The 24,328-nt window shown below is 49.0% G+C and overlaps 1 protein-coding gene across 1 annotated transcript in view; it reads left to right on the forward strand.

The window, feature by feature from the left end:
* Positions 1 to 560: 560 nt before the first annotated feature.
* The window catches only part of SYNGR3 (synaptogyrin 3), a 40,795-nt gene continuing 17,027 nt past the window's right edge, over positions 561 to 24,328 (forward strand). The window contains exons 1-2 of the mRNA XM_005288951.5: positions 561 to 896; positions 19,469 to 19,706. Coding sequence (XP_005289008.3) covers positions 594 to 896; positions 19,469 to 19,706 — 541 coding nt within the window. The 5' untranslated portion in view covers positions 561 to 593. The remainder of the gene's footprint in view (positions 897 to 19,468; positions 19,707 to 24,328) is intronic.

Genomic DNA, 24,328 nt, shown 5'->3' on the forward strand with positions numbered 1-24,328 from the left:
GCACTGGTTCTGTCAGTGCTCCTCACACACATCTTTCCAGCTCACCAAAGACTGCACCGGGGTGTCTGTTGGTGGCTCTTGACTCTGAGCTGCTTGACAGGGCAGAGAACAGAAGCTTGGTCTGCTGGGCTTCTGGTATAACTGCAGTTTTGCACGTGTGGGCCACTGTGGGAAGAGGGTGAGAAGGTGGGGTAGCTTTGAAGAAATCAGGAAGCACATTTGCAGAGGGATGGCGGTGGGAAGGGGGTGGTGCTGCTTTCCCCCCCTGCATTGCTGCCCTATTTTGCCCTGTGCACCTCCTGAACTAGCCCCCTCAAGGCAGTAGCCCCATTGCAATAAGGGAGGCAGATAAACAGCAGGCCATTGGCAGGGCATGCAGCCTGAAGCACCCAGTTAACAAACAGAAATCCATGCAACGAGCAAAGCTGGAGATGGTGCAATAAGGAAATAAAGGTAGGAATAAAAATCGAAACAGATCCGGGTGCAACGACGAAGAGAAGGATGCACCTGTATGTTCACCCAGACTCTCCCCCCCCCCCCCGCGTCCATGGTACCGCCCACTCCCTAACACGCACACGACACCAGGCGAGCCCATGCGGCAAGGAACAGGGGTCAGCGGCAGAGAGGCAGGCTCTGGCTGCACCCGCCGCGGCAAGGGCTGTGCGCGAGACGCGAGACACGGGCACCCGGGCAGGCGGTGGCGCGAGCCTCCCCCACTCCCCGCTCGCACGCGCCGGCTGGGTCTCTGCTGCACAGCCAGGAGCCGGAGCAAGCAAGCAGCCCAGCGCCTGGGGAAGATGGAAGGAGCCTCCTTTGGAGCGGGCAGGGCAGGGGGGGCCGTTGACCCTGTGGATTTCCTCAAGCAGCCTCAGACCATTCTCAGGATAGTGTCCTGGGTAAGGCAGAGCGTCGTCATTTTAAATGGTCATTTATTTATTCCCACCCCACCCCCCCGGGGAGACATTGCTCCCTTCGTCCTCGTTTTCTCTGGCACCCTCCAGCCTTGCAAGATCGCAGTGCAAAAAGGGGCTGCTGGAGTGTTAATAAGCAATACTTGGCATGCATGGCTTTGTTTTTTCTTGTAATTTTGGGTGGCCTAGGCTGTTTGCTTTATGTTCTTTCTTTTTTTTTTTTTTTTGCTAAGCAAGAGGGAGGGGAAATGGGGACAGCGATCAGGAAGGGTGTCAGGGGGAAACGGCTAACCATTTTTTTCTGACCAGTTTGTGTTGTCATTCCTCGCGAAACCCCAGTCAAAATGACAGGAGCAGTAGTCACAAATGCTGATTTTTGTATTATTATGACAGTATTTGCAGAGTGGAAAGATCACTTCTGTTTGCCCAGGGAAGTGGAAGTCTCTGCCTCCTCTCTGTAAAAAGGAGGGTATTTTGGGGGCTTTATTTTGCAACTGTAGATGGGTCGTTTTTCATGGTCTCTGTCTTTTCTGATGCTTAAACGAATGATAGGATGTTGAGGAAAATCCTGTAGAAATCAGTGGTCAGAAGACATTTTTCTTCTATACTTCATGATCTATCCTTACCTAGATCCCTATGTTAATGCAAAATGATATAATGGTTTGCTGGCTGGCTCTTTTTTATTTTAAATTCCTATTGCCTTGCCGAAAGCACCAGGCTGAATATGTTCTCCGGACGCCTGCTTTAGGGTGGCTTTGATGGTTGGGGTTCCTTGGGCAGCAACATGGAAAGCTACGTAAAGAGCTTTGCTTAAATTGATTATGCCAGGAGGTACAAGGGTTAAGGCCGACACTCCACCCATAACTCGCCTCATTGTGCTTAGGTTTTATGTGCTGAGACCTGCGAGCGTGTGCTGACGGCGCTTTGGTGAATTGGGCGCCTCAGGCCTTCTCCTAAAAGACCTTAGCCAAAAGCCCACCTCACAATAAGCATCTCTAATGCGGCTCCCTTGATGGGAGCCTCAGCAGAGAGGCCAGGGGTTGAGATGGTGGTGGACCCCTTTTTCTGATTTAAAGGCAGGGAGGGTCCTTTTAGGTTCAGGGTGAGGTACCGTGGTGTATATGAGAAGTTTGCACTGCTGTTCCCTGGCTCTACCTGTCCTGTGAATGGAGGCCTTTGGTGTCCAGAACAGTCAATGTGTCACCTTTCCATAAGCACCTGAGTAAAACCATTGAAGTGACATGCTTAAGGGCTTTGCTGGGTCAGAGCCGTAACCCATTCTCCGGTGCTTTGAGAAAGCATCCGAACGTGATGCTGCGTGGACGAAAATGGAGGCCGATTGCCGGCACGAAACGTCAAGGCCGGTTGTAGATCGGTTCTTTTGCACATGATTGACACAGTGCGTGGCAGTGACATCTTCATAGATGCTTATGATGCGTCACCTGGATCCAGCATGGAAGACTTGGGTACTACAGTTGGGAAACAGGAACAGAATACAGAATATGGCATTAAAAAACAGCTCAGAAAAAGTTCCTGCGCATGTTCAGTGGCTGATTGATCAAACAGGAATCTTCGGAAAATTTTAAACCACAAGGGATCTGTCCCAAAGTGAGAAGGAAGGGCCTGAAACCGCTAGCACTTACACATCAGATTCATTCTAAGCATGTGAGTCTCCCCATTTACTTTGAATCTATTCAAGTGCTTAAATTTAAGCCCAAGCATAAGTTGTTTGCAGGGTCAAGGGCCTGATCCAAAGCCTATCGAAGTCAAAGGGCATCTTTCAGCTCACTTCAGTGGTCTTTGGATGAAGCTCCAAACACCTGCATGAGTTCATTGGAAAATGCTGCAGGCCACATTTTCCAAATATAGGCCCTGATTCTGCAAGCTGATCTCTGCAGGGAACCCTGCACCTACACGGATCAGCTTGCAGGCTTGGGGCAACGGCTGGTACACATTTGGGTCTTGCTCACAGTGGCCAGCTGAAGTGTGCGTCAATCAAATCAGCTTGAACTGGCTTAAAGCCATGTTTCAGTTAACAAGACTTCCTGTGCAGACGGACAAATTTCCTTGTGGCCTCGCATGTCCTGATGAGTTAGCCTGCTGCATTTGTTGGGTCAGTTTTCCTCCTGAACGCCTGTCCACTTGTGTGTGGGCAGCCGTCAAATTCCGTAACATTATTGCATCCTACAGCCTCAAGAAAGCACATTCACTGTACCTTACATTTTTAAAACATTGTTTGCAGACCTTGTAAGCCCAGGGTACATTGCGTGAAGGGTACATTGAGAAGACAAAAGACAGTTCTTGCCTTCCAGCTCGTTTCAGCCATTTTTGCTGCAGTCATACCCCAGATGGCTGGATTTGGGGTATGAAATGCAGCTATCCTGGCATAGAATATTATTGTGATTATTTATTATTTCCACTGCAGTAGCATTTAGGACCCCCAATCATGGACCAGGACCCCCGAGGTGTGCTAGGTGCTGTACAAACCCAGAGCAAAAAGACTGTCCTTGCCCCCAAAGGACTTGTAATCTAAGTAGGAGGAAGAGCAGAGTTTATCTGTTGTTTACTAGGGATAATTCCTTCTCTTTATACCCCTTAAAACACATGTTCCTATATATTTTTAAGCATGCAGTTAAAGTAATTGGACCACTCCTCCATGATTCAGTCCCTTCCAACTGCTCAGCCCAATCTCCTCCAGTGTGGAATTGCCCTGACACCAAAGGGTTGGCTATCAGATGCAGTGTGGCTTGTTGGATATTTTTGGGTGGGGGCACAGAGGGGAGCAGGAGAGTCATTTTACTGTTCAGCCAATATTCGAGCCCAGTTCTGCTTGCTTCTCTCATCAGAGTCGTTTCATTGAAGTCAGTGGAAGCCTTCTTGGGTGCAGCAGAGCAATGCAAGACCTGTGCATTATGTATGTCCCACTTCAGGCCGTGATCCTCCAGCACTGAAATCAATGGGAGTTTCATTGCTGGTTTCACTGGGAGCAGACAGGGCCTAGTGGGATTCTAGCAGTACAGAGTTACACATGGGCTGCAGGATTGAGCCCTTCGTCTGACATTTGAGAGCCTTACTGATGACTGTTGACCAGCTCAGAAATCCCCAGTGAAGTTTACAGTTCCAGATAGAATGAAAATGATTTCTTTAAATATACTATAGCATTAATTTCTGAAGAACAAACGGCTCCTGGCATACGCAGAACTTTCTGGCTGTCATAACTGGAAAGCCCCATGAAACCGTTCCTCATTTGTCTCTTCACTCACAGCTGATGCAGCTTGTGAGTCAAGATATGATAACACTTGTTTTTTATGGAGTGAAATGAACTTGGGAGTCAACAGGAGTTCATGCGGTCACCTGCTCCTTTCTTTTACATCTGTCCTATTATTAATATAGACATTTTAAAATTGTTGTATAGTCAAAAATGGGACACCTTCAATTTAATGTAGACATACATTTATGTTTGATGTTTAAAATAAGATTTAACAAACCTAGTCTGGATAGAAAGATTTTGACAAATTCTTTTGAATTTCAGTAAAGGGTTTCCCCCCCCCCTGCTAAGGTTGGAAATTCCCAAGCACAGTCACATTGCACTAGTGCAAGTGTAGACTTGGAAGGATTCCATTGTTGTCGGTCAATGTTGATAAACATTGATTGCACTGTGTGCACACAAACCAGTGAAAAAATATTTCCATTCGTAATAATCAAAATGTACAGATAGTACATGCAAAGTAAGAAAAATGCTGCTTGAGAACTTATTAGAATTTGATTTAAGGTAGTTTACTTTGTGTATTTTGACATATGATACTGGCAGTTCGTGTTTTAATGGTTATAAAGCTTTAACTTTCTGAATCTCAGTGTCTACTGTCCTTAAATAATCACTCTGACCTCACCCCATTCTCTGGTTCCGCATAATTTCCTGCAACTGTGAAAATTTAAATAGATAAAAATCTACAAAAGGCTTAAAAATAAACATCAATATTATCCATTGCAATGATAAAAAAATCAAATTCTGCCTTCTCTATGCACTGTGAACCAGAAAATGAAACTGATCGTAAGTGGAAAATGAAACTGATTGGCCTGTGAGACATGGTGGGGATAGCTCAGTGGTTTGAGCATTGGCTTGCTAAACCCAGGGTTGTGAGTTCAGTCCCCCACTTAGGGATCTGGGGCAAAATCAGTACTTGGTCCTGCTAGTGACAGCAGGGGCTGGACTCAATGACCTTTCAGGGTCCCTTCCAGCTCTATGAGATAGGTATGAAAACAGAAATAGTCTAAATGGGGGTGGGGGGGGATATAATTTTTGAAATTATTTATAACCTAAGGTCCTGATCCGGCTCCCCAGGGTGCTTTGAATGACCATGCTTGCATGGAACCACATAGGCTTCACTTGGGCTCCAGGGTCTGCCAGAGTGAATCTCAATGCAGGAGCAGGGCCTAAGTTGATTAGTAACACAGATAAGGAATTGGATATTTAAAAAAAAAATATTGGCGGGCCAGATGCTCATCTGGTGTGAATCATAGAGATACTGGGCTGGTAGGGACCTCGAGAGGTCATCAAGTCCAGCCCCCTGCATTGAGGAAGGCCCGAGTAAACCTAGACCAGCCCTGACAAGTGTTTGTCCAACCTGTGCTTAAAAACTGCTAATGATGGGGGTTCCACAGCAATGCACCATCAACCTCTTTGGAGCCTGCTGATTTAAACCAGGGGAGGATCTGCCCTGTGACTCTTGACAGCTACCCTTAAATAGTTGTTCCCATTTGTTTTTAATTTCTTAATAAAAATTAATTTCTAGTTTATGCTGTCGGGTTCCATATAGAAAGCCTCTCCTTTGCAGTGAATTCACTTGTTTTGGGTTTTTTTGCAACTCTCTACACTGTTGAGAGTGAAACCTGTCTTAAGCAACCAGACAGGGGACAGGCCAAAATCAGTTGCTTAACAGAGGTGGAGTAGCATTGTAACGGTCTCTATAGTTTCTGAGAAGTGCCTTTGAGTGGCCTCTTCTGACAGTAGGTTGCCTATGCCCGGTTATAGCAAACCCTCCCTACGCAGCAAAGCAGTTAAGCATGTGCTGAAGTGCTTTGCTGAACTGTGGCCCTAATGAAGAGATCTCTGTACGGGTTTCGCTGTATTAAGGAAAGCTGATGAGGCTTTGAATGACAGAAGTTGCTGTCTTTCCCTTTATTCCTAGCTCAAGTTTGGTTTGTTTTGCCAGAAGGAGAATAGGGCCAGAGCTGGCTTCTATTTGTGCTCCTGGTACAAGATGTGTCTAGTAGGAAAAAAAAACCCATGCCTGGTAGTAGAACAGATGGGCAGCAAAACAAGGAGAATACAGTGCCAGCATTATTCTTGTCACCGTATTTAAGCGATCTGCTGGGATGTGCTGTCCACGTCCTCCCTTCCTAGGGAGTATCACGCAGACAGAAATTTGGCTTCAGGGGGAGCTGCGGGAGGCCAGGAGTGGAAGGTTCCTCATTTTGACTGGGTGGTGGTTTGTTTTGTACAACATTTGAAAACAAAATTGTTCCAAGTGATTTGGGCTGGATCCTGCAAAGCTTTACTCACCCGAGTAAGTCTTGGTCATTCAAAGAGTGCTGCTGAAGCCGAGCAGATTGGACTGATCACTTGGGGTCATTATCGTCATGGCAAATCCCACAAAGATCCTTGCAGATGGCACGCTAGATCCTCAGGTGGTCTGGCTGGCCCCATCCTACGAAGTGGGCTGGGCACCTCCTATGAGACAGTGACAACAGAGGAGAGTCTGGCCCAATTCAGCAAGCTGTTAAATTGCTCCCATTGTCTCCAAGGCCACCACTGGCTCCTTGCTTTTTAAATCAGAGACGGGGGGAGGGTAAGGATGATCTTGTGCTTATGATATTCTACTGCAACTCAGAAGTTCTGGGTTCTGTTTCCAGCAATCCTAGTTTACATCAGTTGAGCATTTAACCCCATATCTATGTTAAGTATTATTAGTGGAATATTAACTTCTGGATTTTTTCTGGTCTACGTGACTGTTTGGTTTAGGAAATCTGGATTTTCTGTATTAATTCTGTACTTCCTTGTTTTGTAGATTACATGTAGAACTTTACATAACTTAAATATAACTCCTTGGTAATTGAATTATACAGAAGTTCCCTTGTGTCTGAGCTTAAACTGTTACTAAATTCCCTTTTTCCTGTCAGCACTAGTTGGAAATGCAGTCTGCTTGACATGTGCTCAAATTGCGTTACTAGATTAGGAACTTTGAATGGACAATCAGTTTTTGCCAACATCGTTGCCATATAACAAAACATAAATTTAGCAAGAATTGGTCATGTGTTCATCAATGTGCGCCTTTCAGGAGCTGATTAGTCGGTTAGACATGCCCTTAAACATATTGCCATCAGCATCGTCTAGCAGCCTCTTCTGTGCCAGAGTCTGGAGTCAAATCTTCGCTTTGTAGTCTTAGCCATGGACCCTCTTGAAAGATCTTGCAGCGCATAAAGTATCTCTGAGGCTCCACATCCTGCCTGTAAATGCTCTTGAGCCATTCTGGGGTGGGAACTTCCCTAGAAACGGCAACAATAAAGAGGAATAGGAGAGTAACAGGGGGCCCAATCCTCCAGGGATCTGAGTTCAGGACACTCAGCACCTCACCACGGGTGAAATCACCTCTGTGCAGCGTGCCAGCACAATGCCCCTCTTAAGACCAGGGTTTAAGTGGAACTGAAGTGGTGCATAGGCCCCAGGGCCAGTGCCCATTGTGTTGGGCCTATGCAAGGGGTGAATTTCATCCTTTGCAGGATTGGGCCCATGAGATAACTGTGCTGTGGCATCCCTACCAAGGCCCAGTCTTGCTGCGTACCGCCTATCAGGTGTTGTCCGAACGTGATCGAGGGAGCTCAGCACCTTACAAGAAGCGCTCAGCTCCTTGCTGAGTCAGGTCTTCAGCAAGGAAAGAGTTTTAGGATGGGACTAAAAAAAACCCTCACTCCAGGCTCAAGCATCACAGGCACACTTTCCGTCGTTATTGTTATGATTATAATTTATTATTTGTATTACGGCAGCGCCTGGGTGCCCTAATCATGGACCAGCGCTAGGCGCTGTACGAACAGAGAACAAAGAGAGAGTCCATGCCCCAAAGAGCTTCCAATCGAAGCGTAAGGCAAGATTTACACACTAAATCAGTGGTGGGAATAGGCCCAAAATGCAGAGTCTACTCACCTCGGCCTCTTTGGTGGTGTTCACATAACTGAGCCAGCAACTGAGAGGTGGTTTTCTTAATGAAATATTCTAGGCCTTTCTAGTATAATCTGGACTAGTTCTTTTTTGTGATCTCAAAAAACGCATGGAGGCAGCCCCATACTCACGGCTCCTGAAGGACAGATGCTGCACGTTTTGATCTTTGTAGCAGAGCCTTGATACTGTGGGGATGGGCACCTGAGCGATGAATATATCAGTTAATAATAGCAAAGGTACCAGGTCTAAACCCTGCATTTACATGCAGCCTAGGGCTCACAAGGAGATTGTGGGGTGGGACACGTGTCTTTGTAGACAGAATTTAGCTTTAAACTTAAACCCAGCAGACAAATTTTGTCTCTCTCCACTAATATAATATAATCTGGGCCTCATCCAGCAGCCCTGAGACAGGCAAAATTCTCAGGATCAGGCCCTGTATATGCAAAGCAGGAATGTCCTAAATGCATGGTTGTCCATGCATGATCGTCCCCTCTCATGAGAGGAGGCTGCTGGGGTGGTGGAGGGAAAGAGGCTTTTGCGGCGCGTTCCCCAGCCTGTTCCATTGGGAGCTCCTGGGTTGGCCCCAGCCCCACAGGATGAACATGGCCTGAAACCCTGCAGATCCTGGGGGATTCTGCTCCCTGAGGCTCCCTGCCTCCTCCTAGCTCCCAGGAGGGAAGGAAGGTGCCACACCTGCCAGCACTTTCCCCACCAGCGCTTGCCCCACTGGGAGGAGTCATTGCCATCTGGGGGAGACATGCACATGCTGGCTGTGATCAAACTAAGAAATAGCCTGGCTGGAGCGGCTCAGGCTCGCTGCCCGAGGGCGTACCTCAGACAGCACTGCACGTGGCCGGCCGGCTCAAGCCACCTCCTGCATGGCCATGCTGCTATTAGAGCTCACTAGCACAATCACAGCCAGCGCGTGTATTTCTACCTCCCAGCTGCTACGGAGACACATCCTGTATGCAAGTCCCACGCTGCGGGGAAAGGCCATGGGGAAATTAGCTGTCATTAGCTTCTACGCAGAACTGGGGCGGGGGCATGGTCCAGGTGTCCCCACCTGCTGCCTAGTCCAATCCCTCCCTGCACCTCTCCACGGAGCCTAGAATGGGAGGGGCTGGTGCTGCAAAGGCAGATGGCTTCCTTACACGGGGTGGGCATAGCCAAGCCTGGAGGTTGCCCTCTGTGCATGGATCTTGGAAGGATAAGTGGGCTCCAGAACAGGAGTGGATAGCTGCTCTGAAGTGTGTGTCTCATGGGACACAAACAGGGAAGAAAAATCTCCCGACTCCCACCCCCGGTCATTCATGTGGAGCACAGTTGAATGCGGGGAAATAAACGAATGGGGTCTGCAATCAGATCTGCGCTAGGCAGGACTCCGGAGGCGCTCAGCATCTCACCGCTGCGTGCCTCTTGTTACTAAAACTGAATATTAAGAGTCGAGGGTGAGCGACCTGAGCACAAGACTGGAAGCCAGGAGCCCCTGGGCTGGAATCCCACTTCTGTGACCAGTGCCACTGTAGCCTTGGGTAAGTAATTTAACCTCAACAAAAATCTGCAGAGTGGAGCTACGGGACAAAGTTCACCCCTGTGCAGAGATCACAGGCTTTGTACTGGCTCTCTGCATGTGATTGAATTGCACCACTGACAGCAAACTTTGTCCCCCTCTGTTTCCATTTCCCCATCTGGAAATTGGGGATAATACCTAAGCAGCTAAGGGACCCAGGGCCAATGAATGTGTGTGAAAGCACGTGGAGGATGCAAAAGCTGTGTAGAAGAATGCATTTGCTGGATACGTGCTAATTCACCCAGCAGACACATCCATGGGCTAAGTCCCCCAGGGTTCTTTTTACCTTGGCTGTAGCACTGGCAGCATGGCCATTTGGGATATGGAAGCTCTCTGTGCTGTGGGCAGGGCCTCTCCCAAGATGATGGGTATTATATTAATTAGGGTAGCTATTATTTGTGCCAGACACAAGCAGGGTGCTTGGCACTGCCCAATAAACCAAAGGCCAGACAGTCCATGCCCCCAGGAGTTTACAGTCGTGCACAGCAGGGTGCACTCTGAAAGCCAGAAGTGGGGAGAATTTAGGCCACTATTTTGCCAAAATGACTAGTGATTTCGGGTACCCAACCAGAAAGTGCTGAGCATCCATTCTTTGGGCCTTTATGGTGTCTCAGGTTGGACACTTGATAATCACCAGGCAGGTTGGAAGATCTCAGACTTTTCATTTTTTCCTCCACATGGTTGTGACAATTCTCTGATGAACACTGTGGGCAAAGCGGCTGTTGGATTGAGCTGCTTGGGAAAGGCCAGTTGTTTTTTTGTCTGATTTTTGTTTGTTTGTTTGTTTTTAATCATGTGATGGTGGGGTTTGGTTTTTTCAAAGACTTTTTCAACCAGTAGCTGGAAAATGAAAAAAATGTTGATTTTCAAAAATGCTTTTTTGGGTAAAACATTTTACCAAACCCTGAACTGTTTTACCTCGAATTTCAGGGTACATTTTCAACCCAAATGAAGTTTTTCTGTGAAGAATTTTGGTTTTGGTTGAAAGAAAAAAAAAAAAAGGTTTTGATGAGAACATTTCAGGCAGTTCTGCTTTTGAAGCATAGCTTTCAGATGCCTACACTTGAATTTGTTTTTTTTAACCATATGAGAGGAAACTGCAAGTGCCCCTAATAAGGCGCTGTCCGCATTCCCTAGCATGAAATGAGCAACACCCAGGAATGGCTTGGATTCCTGGGCGATTGCAGACTGAACTGGCATGCAGGGAATGTCACTTCTGATGCATGACACACAAGTGCAGTCTCCCCGTCCTTCACTGCTGGTGCTCAGTGCACATCCCTGCACAAGGTAACCCTGAGGGTACACAGTCACGTACGGAATCTTGACACAGATAGGAAGAGAGGAGCTGAATGGATGATGTTGGAGACTAGCCTCATCTGTGCCTGATTGTCTCCATAAACCATCCATCCATGTGAAAGGACTAGCACGGAGGGCAGCAGCGAGACCGCCGGGGATTGGCTGAGTAGGTGCTGGTCGCATATGTTAGGGCTGGTGCTTGCCATCTGCTTTAACACAGGCAGCCTGTTCTTCCATACATTGGATTTGGCAGAGGTTGCCAGCCCTGGAAGGTGAAGTCCTGCAGAATGGGTGCTGCCTGGCCAGCAATGTGCACGCTCAGCCGTGACTTGGAGAAAGCCCTTCAAACTGGTGTGTGTGTGTGGGGGGGGGGGTGAACTGGACTCTATGGCCCTGTTAGTTCTTGGCCTGCTCTCATGGCCAGCAGTGTGCAGGGACTGTGGCAGACATGAACTCCCTGAGGAGATTACAATCCAGGCCATGAATCCTGATCCCCTCTCCCCTTTGCAGGCAGAACAGGCCCTGGGGCAGTGGATGGTGTGGGGGGAAGCTTGCCCTGTTTCTGTCCTTGCTGTCCCTGGTTTGTGGGAAAATGAAGGCCTCCATTCTTCTAGACCATCGATCCAGCCCCTTTCACCAGTGCTAAACCCAAGGGGCAAGGCACAGAATGGCACCCAGCGTCTTTTTTTCTCTGTACAGCACCCTGCTCGCTGATGGCACTGGATATAAATCCTAAATGATCACAACATGCTCATCGGCCACACCTGGCCAACATGGATGCCAATTAGTGCCAGTCGGGCAGGTGGTTTCAGTGAGGAGGGCACTGGGGTATTCTGGGTACTAGCTTGAGGCCCACCAAGGCGACGCCATCCGGGCCATCTGAGGGGCGGTAGGAGCTGCAAGCAGCGTTCAGTCAGCTCGCTCCTTCTGGTTGCTTGCAAGTCACTCCTGAGCGTCTCTGCTCCTGAAGCTGGGGCTCGTGGCAGAGCTCTGGATTCGCTGTGGGGCTGAACTTGAGCTCCATGGCGCCGAGGCCTAGAGGCTCCATGACCAGGCACCCCTGGTGGAAAGCGAGTGGATTTCAGAGCAGAGCACAACCCCTTTCCCCCAGAACTCAGCCATGCCTCCAGCCCCTCCACTCTGCGCGCCCCAGGTTTGCAGCCAGATGTGGCAAGAGTGTTGGTGGGAGGAGGCCGGTGCAGGTTCTCCCAGGAGGATTGTGTTGTCTCGCAGCCCCATCATCCTTGGGGAGCCTTGGGGGTGAATTTAGTACTGGTAAGTGGAGAGGCAGTGTGGTCTAGTGGATAGGACACTGCACTGGGGGTCAGGAGGGCTAGGTTCCATTCCTGACTCTCTCACTGGATTGCTGGGTGGTCCTGGGCATTTCCCCTCTTATCTGTGAGACTGTAAGCTGTGCCGGCTCGTGACTGACTCTTACTGTCTGAATATACAGCACCTACCCCAGGGAGGGCCTGAATTCATTTGGAGCCTGCCTGCTCCACCACAGATTTCTAAGTGTACAAATCACTTAGGCCCAGATCCTCAAAGGTATTTAGGCATGTAACTGCCACTGATTTCAGTGGGACTTTGGAGCCTTAAATACCTTTGAGGATCTGACCTTAGTCTCTCTCCTATGTGTACCATGGGAATAATAATACCTCCCTCCTGGGGGGGGGGGGGCGTGAGGGTAAATATGTTAAAGGTTGTGAGGTGCTCAGATATTCCGGTAACGCGATAGATAGAGAGAGAGGTGCTACTGTAGCAAATAATCATCATAAAGGTGAGGTGCTAAGCAGCTGTCGCTGTGCAGGCAGGTTCTTGAGGAATTCAAGCTGTACTTAGGAGGCCATGCCGGTCAGAACTCATTAACCAAATGGTGAAAATAGCCCTGAATTGTTATTATTATCTACCTATTTTGGGGGGACAGTTTCAGGTGAAAACTTGTATATTTTAAAAACACAAATCTCCTCCCCAGTGTTACTGGCCACATCCTGAGATGATTGAAACTGGAAGGGTTTTAAAAATGGAATTTACTTCTTTTGGATCCCTTTCCCCTTGTACAGCGATACATTCATCATCCGTCAATGTCCCTTTGGTGTATAGTGAGATATTCAGACCCGTTCTCATGCGCTCTCATTATGGTGCCATGTCTGGCTCACAAAGGCTGCAGGGGAGGTTTATTTGTTAAAAAAAAAAACACATTGCCACTGGAATTGAAAGTAAATCAGTGAATTTTTTAAAATGATCTTGGGCAAAATTTCCAGAAACACCTAAGTGACTTAGGAACCTAGATCTTCAGAAGTGACTTAGGTACTTAGTAGCATAAGCCTCGGGCTCCCAAGTCACTTTGGCACGTCTGAAAATTTTACCTGTTAGCTTCGAACATTCCAGTCCAGTGCCCATTGGGAATCTTTCTGTTGATGCTGGTTCAGCCCCATACCTGCATGTTGGGCTGGATTTGACCAGAGGCCCTTTTAAAGTCCAGTAATAATACACTCCCGCATGCTCTGTTGCATTTCTCAAGTGCTGGAGGGAGTCGGCATTTCGCTGCCCACATACCAGGGCTGAATGGCTATGGCTCTGGCTCTAAAAGTTCACGACAGCTTGCTTACAAACTTGTGCACTGGGCATATTATACACTGAGCAGGCATGTCTCATTTTAAGCAGACGATTCGTAACATGCTAAAACTCCAGGAGTATTGATTAGACCGTTAATAGCATGAAGGAGAAATCCAGGTTGTTACTCCTGGAAGGACTGAGTAAGACAGTAGAGTGAGATGCTAGACACACCGCGCTATCCGCTGACCTGCCAGCAAAATAATCCTGTGAAATCAGATGCTCTCAATTATTCATGCTGTCCAGGCTCACATTATTTTTGTCAGGGCCTGTTTTTTAAATGCTGCTGGTATTTCCGAAGGCAACCCACAACTTTACATTATTTATGAACAGATTTTTACAAATGCTGAGATTACAGCTGTGGCCAATGCAGAGCGAGAATTCTGATTGCTGGGGGTTTTCTTTCAACGCAGCATATTTCTGTTTTGCGTGGTGGCGTTCCCATCGCGCTGTGACAACGGAGTGCTCCACAAAGGAGATTGCTATCTGGGCAATACGTGCGAGTGAAAGTGAATGAGGCAGGCTGCAATAGACTTTAAGGCTGATGCTCAGTGTCAAGGTAGGTAGGGCCGGGTTGGAGCAGGGAGCTGTGGAGATTGATTGAGCAGGAAGAGCAAGGAAAGCTCAGGGAGCAGGATCTGATCATCTCCCATGTGACGGAGAATGGAGGAGAACAAGGAGGGGCAAGGAGGGCCTGCTGGTTTATAGCCTGAGCCAAAACTGCAGGCCCAGACACCCTTAGGTTTTGAGGGGTTGAGAATCTGCATGTGAATTGTGCAGCTGGCTGTTATCTGTTTTTTCACATAATGCACAGTCAACCTGTGGAACTCCTTGCCAGAGGATGTTGTGAAGGCCAAAACTATAACAGGGTTCAAAAAAGAACTAGATAAGTTCATGGAGGATAGGTCCATCAATGGCTATTAGTCAGGATGGGCAGGGATGTTGTCCCTAGCCTCTGTTTGCCAGAAGCTGGAAATGGGCGATGGGATGGATCACTTGATGATTCCCTGTTCTGTTCATTCCCTCTGGGGCACCTGGCATTGGCCACTCTCGGAAGACAGGATACTGGGATAGATGGACCTTTGGTCTGACCCAGTATGGCCGTTCTTATGTTCTTACGATCTGTGCTATGGGTTGAATCAAACACCCCAAATGTGCTGAGGATTAAGACCCAGATCCAAAGTTCACAATCCCACCTCTGATCACACACACACACACACACACACACACACACACACACACACACACACACACGGCCGGGGACCAGCAACAGGAGAACCTGGTCCCATCGGTAGATCAGGCCCAAGAAGACAGGAGCCCTGAGGCGAGCAGTGGGGAGGCAGGGTAGACGGTGGCATGTGGGGTCTCATTCGCTCAGGGGGCTGGAGCAGGAGCTGGGAGGGAAATGGAGCTCACATTGGGGTGGAGCATTGTGAGAGGAGCTGAAGAACAAGGGTTCAGGCCACGTTTCCATGTCGCCACGGAGCTTATCGAGGGGTGTATGAGATGATGGACTTTCAGAGTTGTGCAGAAGCACAAGGCGGAAGCTTCATGCTTGGGTTGTTAGGGGGATGATAACTCAGTCACCCCTCTACAAGGGGTAACTGTCATGCCCCTGGTGTGCTTTGGCCTGAGCCCTCAGTTATTCACCTGCCTATCGAAAGCATCAGCTCTTTGGCCTATCGTTGCTGGGCCTTGTACAGAGTTCTGACCAGCCTCACAGGGGCCACCAGGTCATCTGAAAAGCAGGCAACCAGGAACCTGTATGTCCATCTCCTGTCAGTCTTACAGGGTGTGGAAAGCATCTCATCCAGACAGATGGATAGAGGCGGTGAAGACAGGCCCTGTAGGGTCAGGGCTGGATTGTCGAGGACTGGGACAGTCCTGGGTACCAAAATCTCACACGACTTCATTGTGTCACAGCACTGAGGCAGGATGCGATGGCCTTTACCCTCAGCATCATGGCTACATTTCCACGAAGCATCATCACGCTGCACTGCTACTTCCTGACACAGTTGCTAGGACATAAATGACACGATGTCCCCTTGGGACGCCCTGGGGAGCGGCACACGCCCGAGGCAAACAGGCCATGGCCACGGTGTGTCCTGAATTTAGAGCACGAGCGGTTAAATCAAGCTGCCACCATTAGTTGAGCTCTGAGATTAATTTATGTAAAAATCAAAACCAATCCACCAGCCCCGTTTCCACAGCAGGGAAGCTGGGGTTCTGATCCATTTGAAGCAAGGGGAATGGGGTGGTCTAGTGCATTCTTCACATCCACTACTAGCCTACACATCCAGGGCTTGATCCTATGTTCATGGAAGTCAGGGGCAAAGCAGCCATGAAAGTTCAGGACGCTACCATATGTGTGAATAGTGCCCTTTCTCAGGAGATGGCTTTTGCTGGTACTAGCCATTGTTTATTTCAACTTGCACCTTCTTTAGAAAAAAACCCACCAACGTTATGACGTCACTCCCCTGCACAGGCTGCTGGGATGGCTTCAGACCCACCTCTTTGCTGTCACCTCCAGTTTGGGGGAGATTAATGGAGACCTTCGGAGACCTGCCTGCTAACGAGATGCTCGCATTCGTGACGAGCTTCCGAAAGAACAAGCCCTGTCCCAGTTTAAAGCACATCCAGGAAAGAGTCCTCTTGTGAGGTGGGAATAGCGGGAGGTGGGTGGAATGAACAGTCACCGGGCTTCTCTAGCCAGTTGGCTAATAATTAAAGGCCTGATTTTTGTTCTCATTTCCCCCGTTTTGCTCTGCTGGAACTGCATTGGCTGCAGTGGAGTTAGACCTGATTTCCGCTGGCACAGTCCTGAGTAAGGACTGCTGGCTTGGGCCCGACGTTAGGACCCGATCCTGTAACCTTGACTCAAACTGCGAGGCTCGTCTTGTTTGCCCAGACGCTTGAAAATTGGGATTATAATTATTGGGGTGGAAAATAGTCAGAGGGGGAGGGGGATTTATGGTGGGTTGTCTTCTGTTGCTGTGTTTTTAAATTGTGTCAAGTGTGCCTAGAACATATGGGTGGGTAACAATGTGAGTGTTTCCCCAGTAAATGGAGATAAGCAATCCTTCCTCACATGAGTAGCCCCATTGACTCCTGAGAGTATTCGCTGCAGGATTGGACCCTTATGAATTTCTTCTGCAGTTTTGCTGCACAGGCTACCGAGTGTGTGTGTCCAAGGGCAGAATTCTGTACTTGGTGTGTTACCAGCAGCTCATTAGGGAAAGCAAGGGAGATTCAACCCCACACAACAGGGGAGAGAGGAAAACGCAAAAGAAAAGGAGAAAGTTAGAATCATGTATTGAGTGTCCAGTCTGGTGGTTGGAGCAGGGGACTGGGAATGAGGACTCCTGGGTTCTCAACTCTGCCACTGACTCCACGTATGAACTTCAGCAAATCATTGCACTGCTCTGTGCCTCAGTTTCCCTCCATACAAGGGGTTGTGAGTCAGTGAGACAGAACCGAATGTTGCCGTGGGACAGTGTCATACAATAGCAAAAAAACCAACCAACCAACCCTGTAACAGATGTTAGTCCTGTCACTTAGTCCAGCGCTGAGCGCGGTGTAAGGTCCTGGATAGAACAAAATAGGGTTTGTGGGAGGTGGGTTGATTGGTTTGAGAAAGGCTCCGAGGTTCGGAGTGTCGGCTCAGTCATGCGGGAGCTGGGTTAGGGGCCAGAGTGCAGGTGAAGCGGTCAAAGGGGCACTCTATTATCACGGTCATTCTCTCTGTCAACTACTTTATAATGTGTCATTGGTACCAGAAAGGCCACCAGGCCAACAGCTGCAGCATCACTAGTCGCCCTCGTAGAAGCTAGGGAATTTGAGCCACGACAGGCCAGGAGCCCTGGTGTTGCCTTTGCTCTCAAGTTAAGCTCTTTGTCTCTGCCTCCTGCTGCAGCCTTATGAGCCAGCGGGGCATGGAAACAGACAAGGATCCTGCGCATTGGCAGTGACGAGACAAGATCAGAGACTCACAGCTTGAATGAGGGCCACTGGCAGGCCTTGCTTTGCTCTCCACTGGCAGCATTTGAATCGAAACCACAGTGCAGTGCTGTCTGGGCAAAGACAGGCGAGGCTCTGAGTGCCTTATGATGGAGTCAGCCCCGTGGATACACCTTGTCTCTTTGGTTTCATGTGCCGTGTAACCCTAACATGCAGCAGTGGTATCCACATGCACATGGCTTGCTACACACTTAGGCCGTGGTGCTTTCCTGCCTGCCAGGACAGGGAATGTGGCCTGGAATCTGCAGGGATTCAGGGCATCTGCACAGAGGTCAGGGGTTTCTGCACTACTCTCCCGGATCCCAGTTGTCTTCCGGGACGGGAGCGTGCCTCCTGGAGGAGACATTGATTATCCGGCAGTACCTGCCTCCTGCTGTTCTAGGTGGAAGGTATGGAGCCAGAAAACGATGTCAGTGGGGAAGAACGCAGGAATCCGGCAGGCTCAAAGTGAGTCATGCCTTGTAGAGAGCCAACTCTGGCTCCATCCCCAGACCCCATCCAGCCATCTTGCAGAGACCCAACCCTGAGCGGGTTGGGTGAAATTCACCCCATGCAGAAGGTGTGAGACTTAAGTGGTGCCTAGGCCTTTTTGCTGGTTCTCTTCCCCCTTATGTGCACTATCCCCATACAGAAAGGTTTCAGAGTAGCAGCCGTGTTAGTCTGTATCCGCAAAAAGAAGAACAGGAGGACTTGTGGCACCTTAGAGACTAACAAATTTATTAGAGCATAAGCTTTCGTGGACTACAGCCCACTTCTGATATGATATGATATGATATGATATGCATCCGAAGAAGTGGGCTGTAGTCCACGAAAGCTTATGCTCTAATAAATTTGTTAGTCTCTAAGGTGCCACAAGTCCTCCTGTTCTTCTTTATCCCCATACAAGAAATCATCTGTGTGCTTGAAAGCCCTGCAGTGACCCTAGTGTGTCTGCTGAGAAGGGGAAGGGCTTGGGCAGCAGGAGAAGTGGCTTTTTTAAAGTAATTCCTCAGTGAAGGTCATTGCAAAGGAGTTTGATCCTGGGTAGATCCGAACAGAGGGCACCATGCAAGTTCTCCCCTCTACCCCGAAGCTCTGCTGTCCCACCTCAGTCCTGATCTGTCAGACCCCTATTATCCTGTTCCAGGGCCTCTCCCGAGCAGCGCCTGCCAAACCCACAGCAGCTTTGCAAGCCACGCTGTTAGGGACCAGAGGGAGGCCAGCAAACCTGTCTCACTTTTGTCCTTCAGCTGGTTGCAAGCCAGGTCCCCAGATACAGATTTATCCCCTTGCGGTCTCCAGCCCCAGCAGTGCTGAGCATAACGTTGACCAGCCCTTCACTTAGGGCATGACCATGACTCTCCTTCCTGGCAGCAGCTGAGTTTCCCTTGGGCTTTCCCTGTCTGCTCCCCGCTCATCTCCACCCTGCGCATTTAGGCTTTTTCAGGAGCAATGTGTTCGGCAACTCAATTATTCTCTGTAACTTCATTTCTCTCCGGTCCCTAGTGACTCAGGGCGGTTTATTGAGCGCAGCCTGACAGCTGAGAGTGATGCAGGCAGAAAGGCTGTGCTTGGACCTGGGTGATCTAGTCTCCCTCTGCCTGGTGTGGATCGAGAAGAACGTCCCCTAAATTGCATTGCAGACCGACTCACTGCAAAGCAAAGGCGAAATCGCTATAATGGAGGAACTGGGAACCTTTCACCAGCCCGTTGTTTTTAAGCCACCAACCAGGCAAGCGTAGGGATCCCTCTAATGAGTGCCGCATTGCCATGGAATCAAATGGAAGATTGAGTCCAATTATCTCGCTGTTAGAAAACAGAGTTCAGTGTAAACAGCTGCCAGTTGTGCTTTCCCCTTCCTAGGTCTTCTCCATCGTGGTGTTCGGCTCCATCGTCAACGAGGGCTACGTCAATGATAGCAAGGATGCGGAACTCAGGTGCATCTTCAAACAGAATGAGGATGCCTGCAACTATGGCATCGCCATCGGCATCATTGCCTTCTTCGCCTGCATCTTCTTCTTCATCGTCGACCTCTACTTCCAGCAGATCAGCAGCGTGAAGGACCGGAAACGGGTTGTCCTGCTGGACCTGGGGTTTTCAGGTATGCCATTGGCTGGGCTGTGTTGGCAGTGGAGATTGCCCAGAGCTGGATTAAGGCAATCCGAGGCACTAGGCACACCAACATATGGGGGCCCCCCTTTGCTCTGCCCCTCAATTGAAGTGGCAAGGGCAGCAGTATGGGGTCCCATTTTCTCCCTCCAGCAGGGACAACAGGACCCCCTACCCTCTGAAGCAGTAAGGGTGGCAGCAAGTCCTTGTAATTAGCTCAGCAGTCAAGGTCTATCTGCTTGGGTGGATGGGCCACGTCCACTGCATTCTGCCCCTGCCATTCACAGCCCTCTGCTGGGTGGAATTGGTGAGGCCCCCTGGAGCAATGGATCTAGGAGTTAATTCTCTTTTGAGACACATTGGGAAGTTCACTCCTCTCAGATCTATTGTTTCAGGCTCTCTGCAGACTCAGGCAGATGTCTCTGGGTCAGTTACCCAGGGTCATGCTTTCAAGCTTTTCTCCCCCACAACCATGAGGGTTAGAGACTTACTTTTTTTTAATACAAACTGAGAGTCTGATATAATCACCTGACTCCAGGAGCAGAGGCTATGGTGTTTACTGTAGCTGGGTCCTTTGCTGGAAAACGTACAGTGTCAGACCCGTCTCCTATATTCAAAGGCAAAAGTCCCAATGACCTAAATGGGAGCGGGACCAGGCTCACGTAGCTGGATCCACTGAGCCAACAGGATTATCCTGAGCTCAGCCCATCTGGAAGTTGCATTTGGCCTGAGGTTCTGGATTTCCAGCCCTCATGTTTTAAAAGTCTGAGGGTGATTTTTTCCAGCGCCAGGGAGCTTGCAACTGTCTGATCCCAAATGAAAGCACCCATCAGTGCATCGTCACATCACCATCAGTGTCTGTTGTTAAGAATGAAAAGTGCCAGGTAGAACACTCCAGAGGGGTGTGGGAGGGACTATTCTGTACCCACGGTAGCTGGAAATATACCGTAAAGACTCTATTTCTATGACATCAGAAAGCTAGTGTACAACGCTTAGGGAGGCTGAGAGTTACAATTCCCCCTAAGGGATTTAGATGCCTAGGGTCCATTCATTGAGCATCCAAATAAATACCTTAGGCTGCTTTGAAAATCTCAGAGTCAAGGTCTGACCCTGCACCATCTTGTATAGCCATTGATGCTGTTCAAGGTGTGTATAAAATGCTGTTCTTCTGATTTAAGGCCTCATTCTTCCCTCACTTACACCGGTCTCCTTAGGTGTATAACCTGTGTAATTGTTGGGTTTCTACCACTGACGGGTCCGATCCTGCTTCCCTTGTGTGTGCACATCTCCCATTGATTTCCAAGGGAGTCACTCGGAGAGAGACCTGGCAGAATTTGATTTTTAATTTCTTATCATTTCAACAGACAATATTTATGTTTATTTTTATGCATTTCTTTCCGTTTGTAATCGATTGAAATGTTCAGTTTGGGAAAATTACGGGGGGGGATCAGACAATTATTTAATGACGATCGAAGTTGAGATTCAAAAAGCTAAAGCTTTGTCACTGTTAAAACACAAATTATCAACATGACATGTCAAACGATACAAAAGTAAATATCCTTAAAGCCAGCTTTAATAAGTTCTCAAGCAGCATTTTTCCGACTTGGCCTAGCTGTACATTTCGATTATTATTGATGGAAATGTTCTTTTGTTGGTTTGTGTGTTTATGGTGAAATTGACGTTTACCCACATAATTACTGATAAAAATCTTATCCTTTCAAGCCTACTCCTGGGGGAAAGCCGCAGGGTTGGTTCTAAGTCTTTATACTGGTGTATGTTTGTTGCAATCCAATGCACAGGGATTATGTGAAAAGACATTTTGCTAGGAAGCAGCTGAAGGCTCGGGGATGTAGTTCTGTAGATGTCAATGGGTGTAAATTACCCCATTTCGTTCTTTTTGTGTTTTCTGGGTATGGATTGCAAAGAGCTTAATTTTTCCTGGAGAGAGATCTTTCCCCCCATGAACGCCTACAGTGGAAAATAGCCACTTTATGCCTCCTAAACAAACCCCTTAAATGCAGGTCATGCGGCTACAGGGCTTGTGAGGGACCCAGCATCAACTATCAGTGAGAGATTTGAAACCATCCAGCAGCACCAGTGTGCTTTGCCCTGCCTGGCGGCTGCTTTTATCGTGTGCAAGCAAACAGTAATAACCACCGTGGCTGTGAGCATCTGAGCGCCCGGAGTGTTGACAAGAAGTGGGAGCCTAGAGGCAGAGTGCTGAACAGCAGTCATCGGGCTAAGCTTGGATCTCACTTACATGGGAGTGAATCCGGAGTCACTCCGCTAAAGCCAGCGGAGAAGCTGCTCTGGGTTTAGCTGACGGAAGTGCGAGCAGAATCTGGGGCTGCTTGTCACAGGGTCCAGTGTAAATTAAAGAATTCCACGTTTAGAGCCTGGGTCTTCAGTCCCGTCTTGGGCGAAACTTCAGCGGAACTTCCCCAAACGAGAGCTACTGTGTCAGGCCTATTAAGCAAGAGCGCACATAGTTGTGAGATCAGCGGGGTGTGGAGCTTAGTGAGATCCTAGAAATCAGAGCTAGCTCAGACCTGTTACACAGTCTACGCCATCCCCTTGAGGGCCAGGGCAGGAATGTCCCCTGTAGTGCTTTGTCTAAGCTATTTCTATAATGGCCTAAATCAGAGGTTTCCAAAATAAATAGATGGAGCTATACCTATCTCATAGAGCTGGAAGGGACACCGAAAGGCCATGGAGTCCAGCCCCCTGCCTTCACTAGCAGGACCAAGTAGTGATTTTTGCCCCAGATCCCTAAGTGGCCCCCTCAAGGATTTGAACTCACAACCCTGGGTTTAGCAGGCCAATGCTCAAACCACTGAGCTATCCCTCCCCCCTGAAAAAATGGCGATAGACCTATCTCATAGAACTGGAAGGACCCTGAAAAGTCATCGAGTCCAGCCTTCACTAGCAGGACCAAGTAGTGATTTTTGCAGTGTCCATGGGCCACTGCTGGTGCTCAGAGAATTTGCTGGTGGTCTGTGCAGAACTGACTGGTCTCTTGGTTTTGGCTCCTCCTTCATTACATTAATGGAGACCCAGGAATCCATTTATCCAGTAGGATTTTTCCTTGTAAGCAACAGTTGTCGTCACTACAGGGATGTTTTTTAGTCAACACTGGTAGGTGCAGCGATCCATGAGGCCACCGGTGGGAAGGGAGGTGAGGTGATCACTGGGAGGGGAGGGATCCGCAAGATCACCATTGGGAGACCCAGTGATCCATGAAGTGACCAATGGGAGACGAGGTGACCCAATAGGTGACCGGTGGGAAGTGAGGTGATCCATGAGGTGACCAATGTGGGGGCAAGTGATTCATGAGATCACCAAGGGGAGGGGAGTTGTCCATGAGATGATTAAAGTGGGGTTACCCCATGAAAAAAGTTTGTGAAGCTCTATCCTAAGTGATGGGGATTTAACCTCCTTTCTTGGGAGACCCTTACATGGCAGATCTGCAAACCCTGTGTGGACCTAGAACTAGAAGTATAAGATGATGCAGGAAAGTGTACTCATTTGTACCTATCTTAGGCGTTTTTCTATTGTGCCCATCATCTTGGTCCCTAGGCACTTGTTTCTTCAGTGCCACCGTACAATGGGATCTCCTCTTCGTGATCAGTAAGGCTACGATTATGTCACGGAAGTCACGGAATCTGTGACTTCCATTGACCTCCGTGACATTTTCTGCCCTGGGGCTGGAGCTTCCAGCCAGTCCCGCTCTCGCAGCTCCCAGCCCCCAACCGGTGGGCGGACCCTGCAGCTGCCCAGCCGCAGCAGGGGGCTGGCGGACCCTGCGGCTGCCCAGCTGCGGTGAGCAGGTGTGGGGACTCCCCGCAGCTGGCCAACCACGGTGGGCGGCCGACGGATCTCCTGCATCTGCCCAGCTGCAGTGGGGACTCCCCACACTGCCCAGCTGCAGCCACGGCCAGTGGCTGGGGAACCCTGCAGTTTCCAGCTATTTTTTACCATGTTCGTATATTCTCTGTCTCCACTTTTCGAAAATGATTGCTGCCCAAAGCATTGTTTACACGCAGTACTGCACCCACACACCCGCCCCATCCCCCCAGACTCTCACAGGTAAATGGCAGGCAGTTAGTTGCTTTCATAACCAGGCATGTGTACAAACAGGTCTCTCACAGCAGAGACTGAAAAAAGTGCTTCATTGTACTGGAGCTTACAGCCTCTGTAGTCCCACAGATCAAAGACTGTCATAGCCACGTGTGCTCTGACAGGCCTTGGGCATGAAACCGGCCAGTGGCAGCCGGTGAGCTGAGCAGAGCTGGACTGGACGACACACCATGCAAGCTCTACAATTCAGTTATGGTTTTTAAACATCTCCAGATTAAGCTGTCACAGGGCAGCTGCACCTGTATTTCCCCTCAGTGGTCCAGCCAGGATGACGAGGATTGGTAAATGAAAATCTGTCACACACCCACTCCCCAGCCATTGCCTTTCTGGGTGGAGACCTGCATCTCTGTCACCCTTCTGACCAGGGTATTCCCCGACTGCACAGATCCCTGCCTTCACTCTGCACTTCCCAGCACAGCCAGGTAGCCCAGAAACACCTGCTGGCTTTCTCTTCAGAGACCGGTTAACAGGTGTAAT

The sequence above is a fragment of the Chrysemys picta genome, chromosome 10 (assembly GCF_011386835.1).
Source record: "Chrysemys picta bellii isolate R12L10 chromosome 10, ASM1138683v2, whole genome shotgun sequence".
In the NCBI taxonomy this organism is placed as follows: domain Eukaryota; kingdom Metazoa; phylum Chordata; order Testudines; family Emydidae; genus Chrysemys; species Chrysemys picta.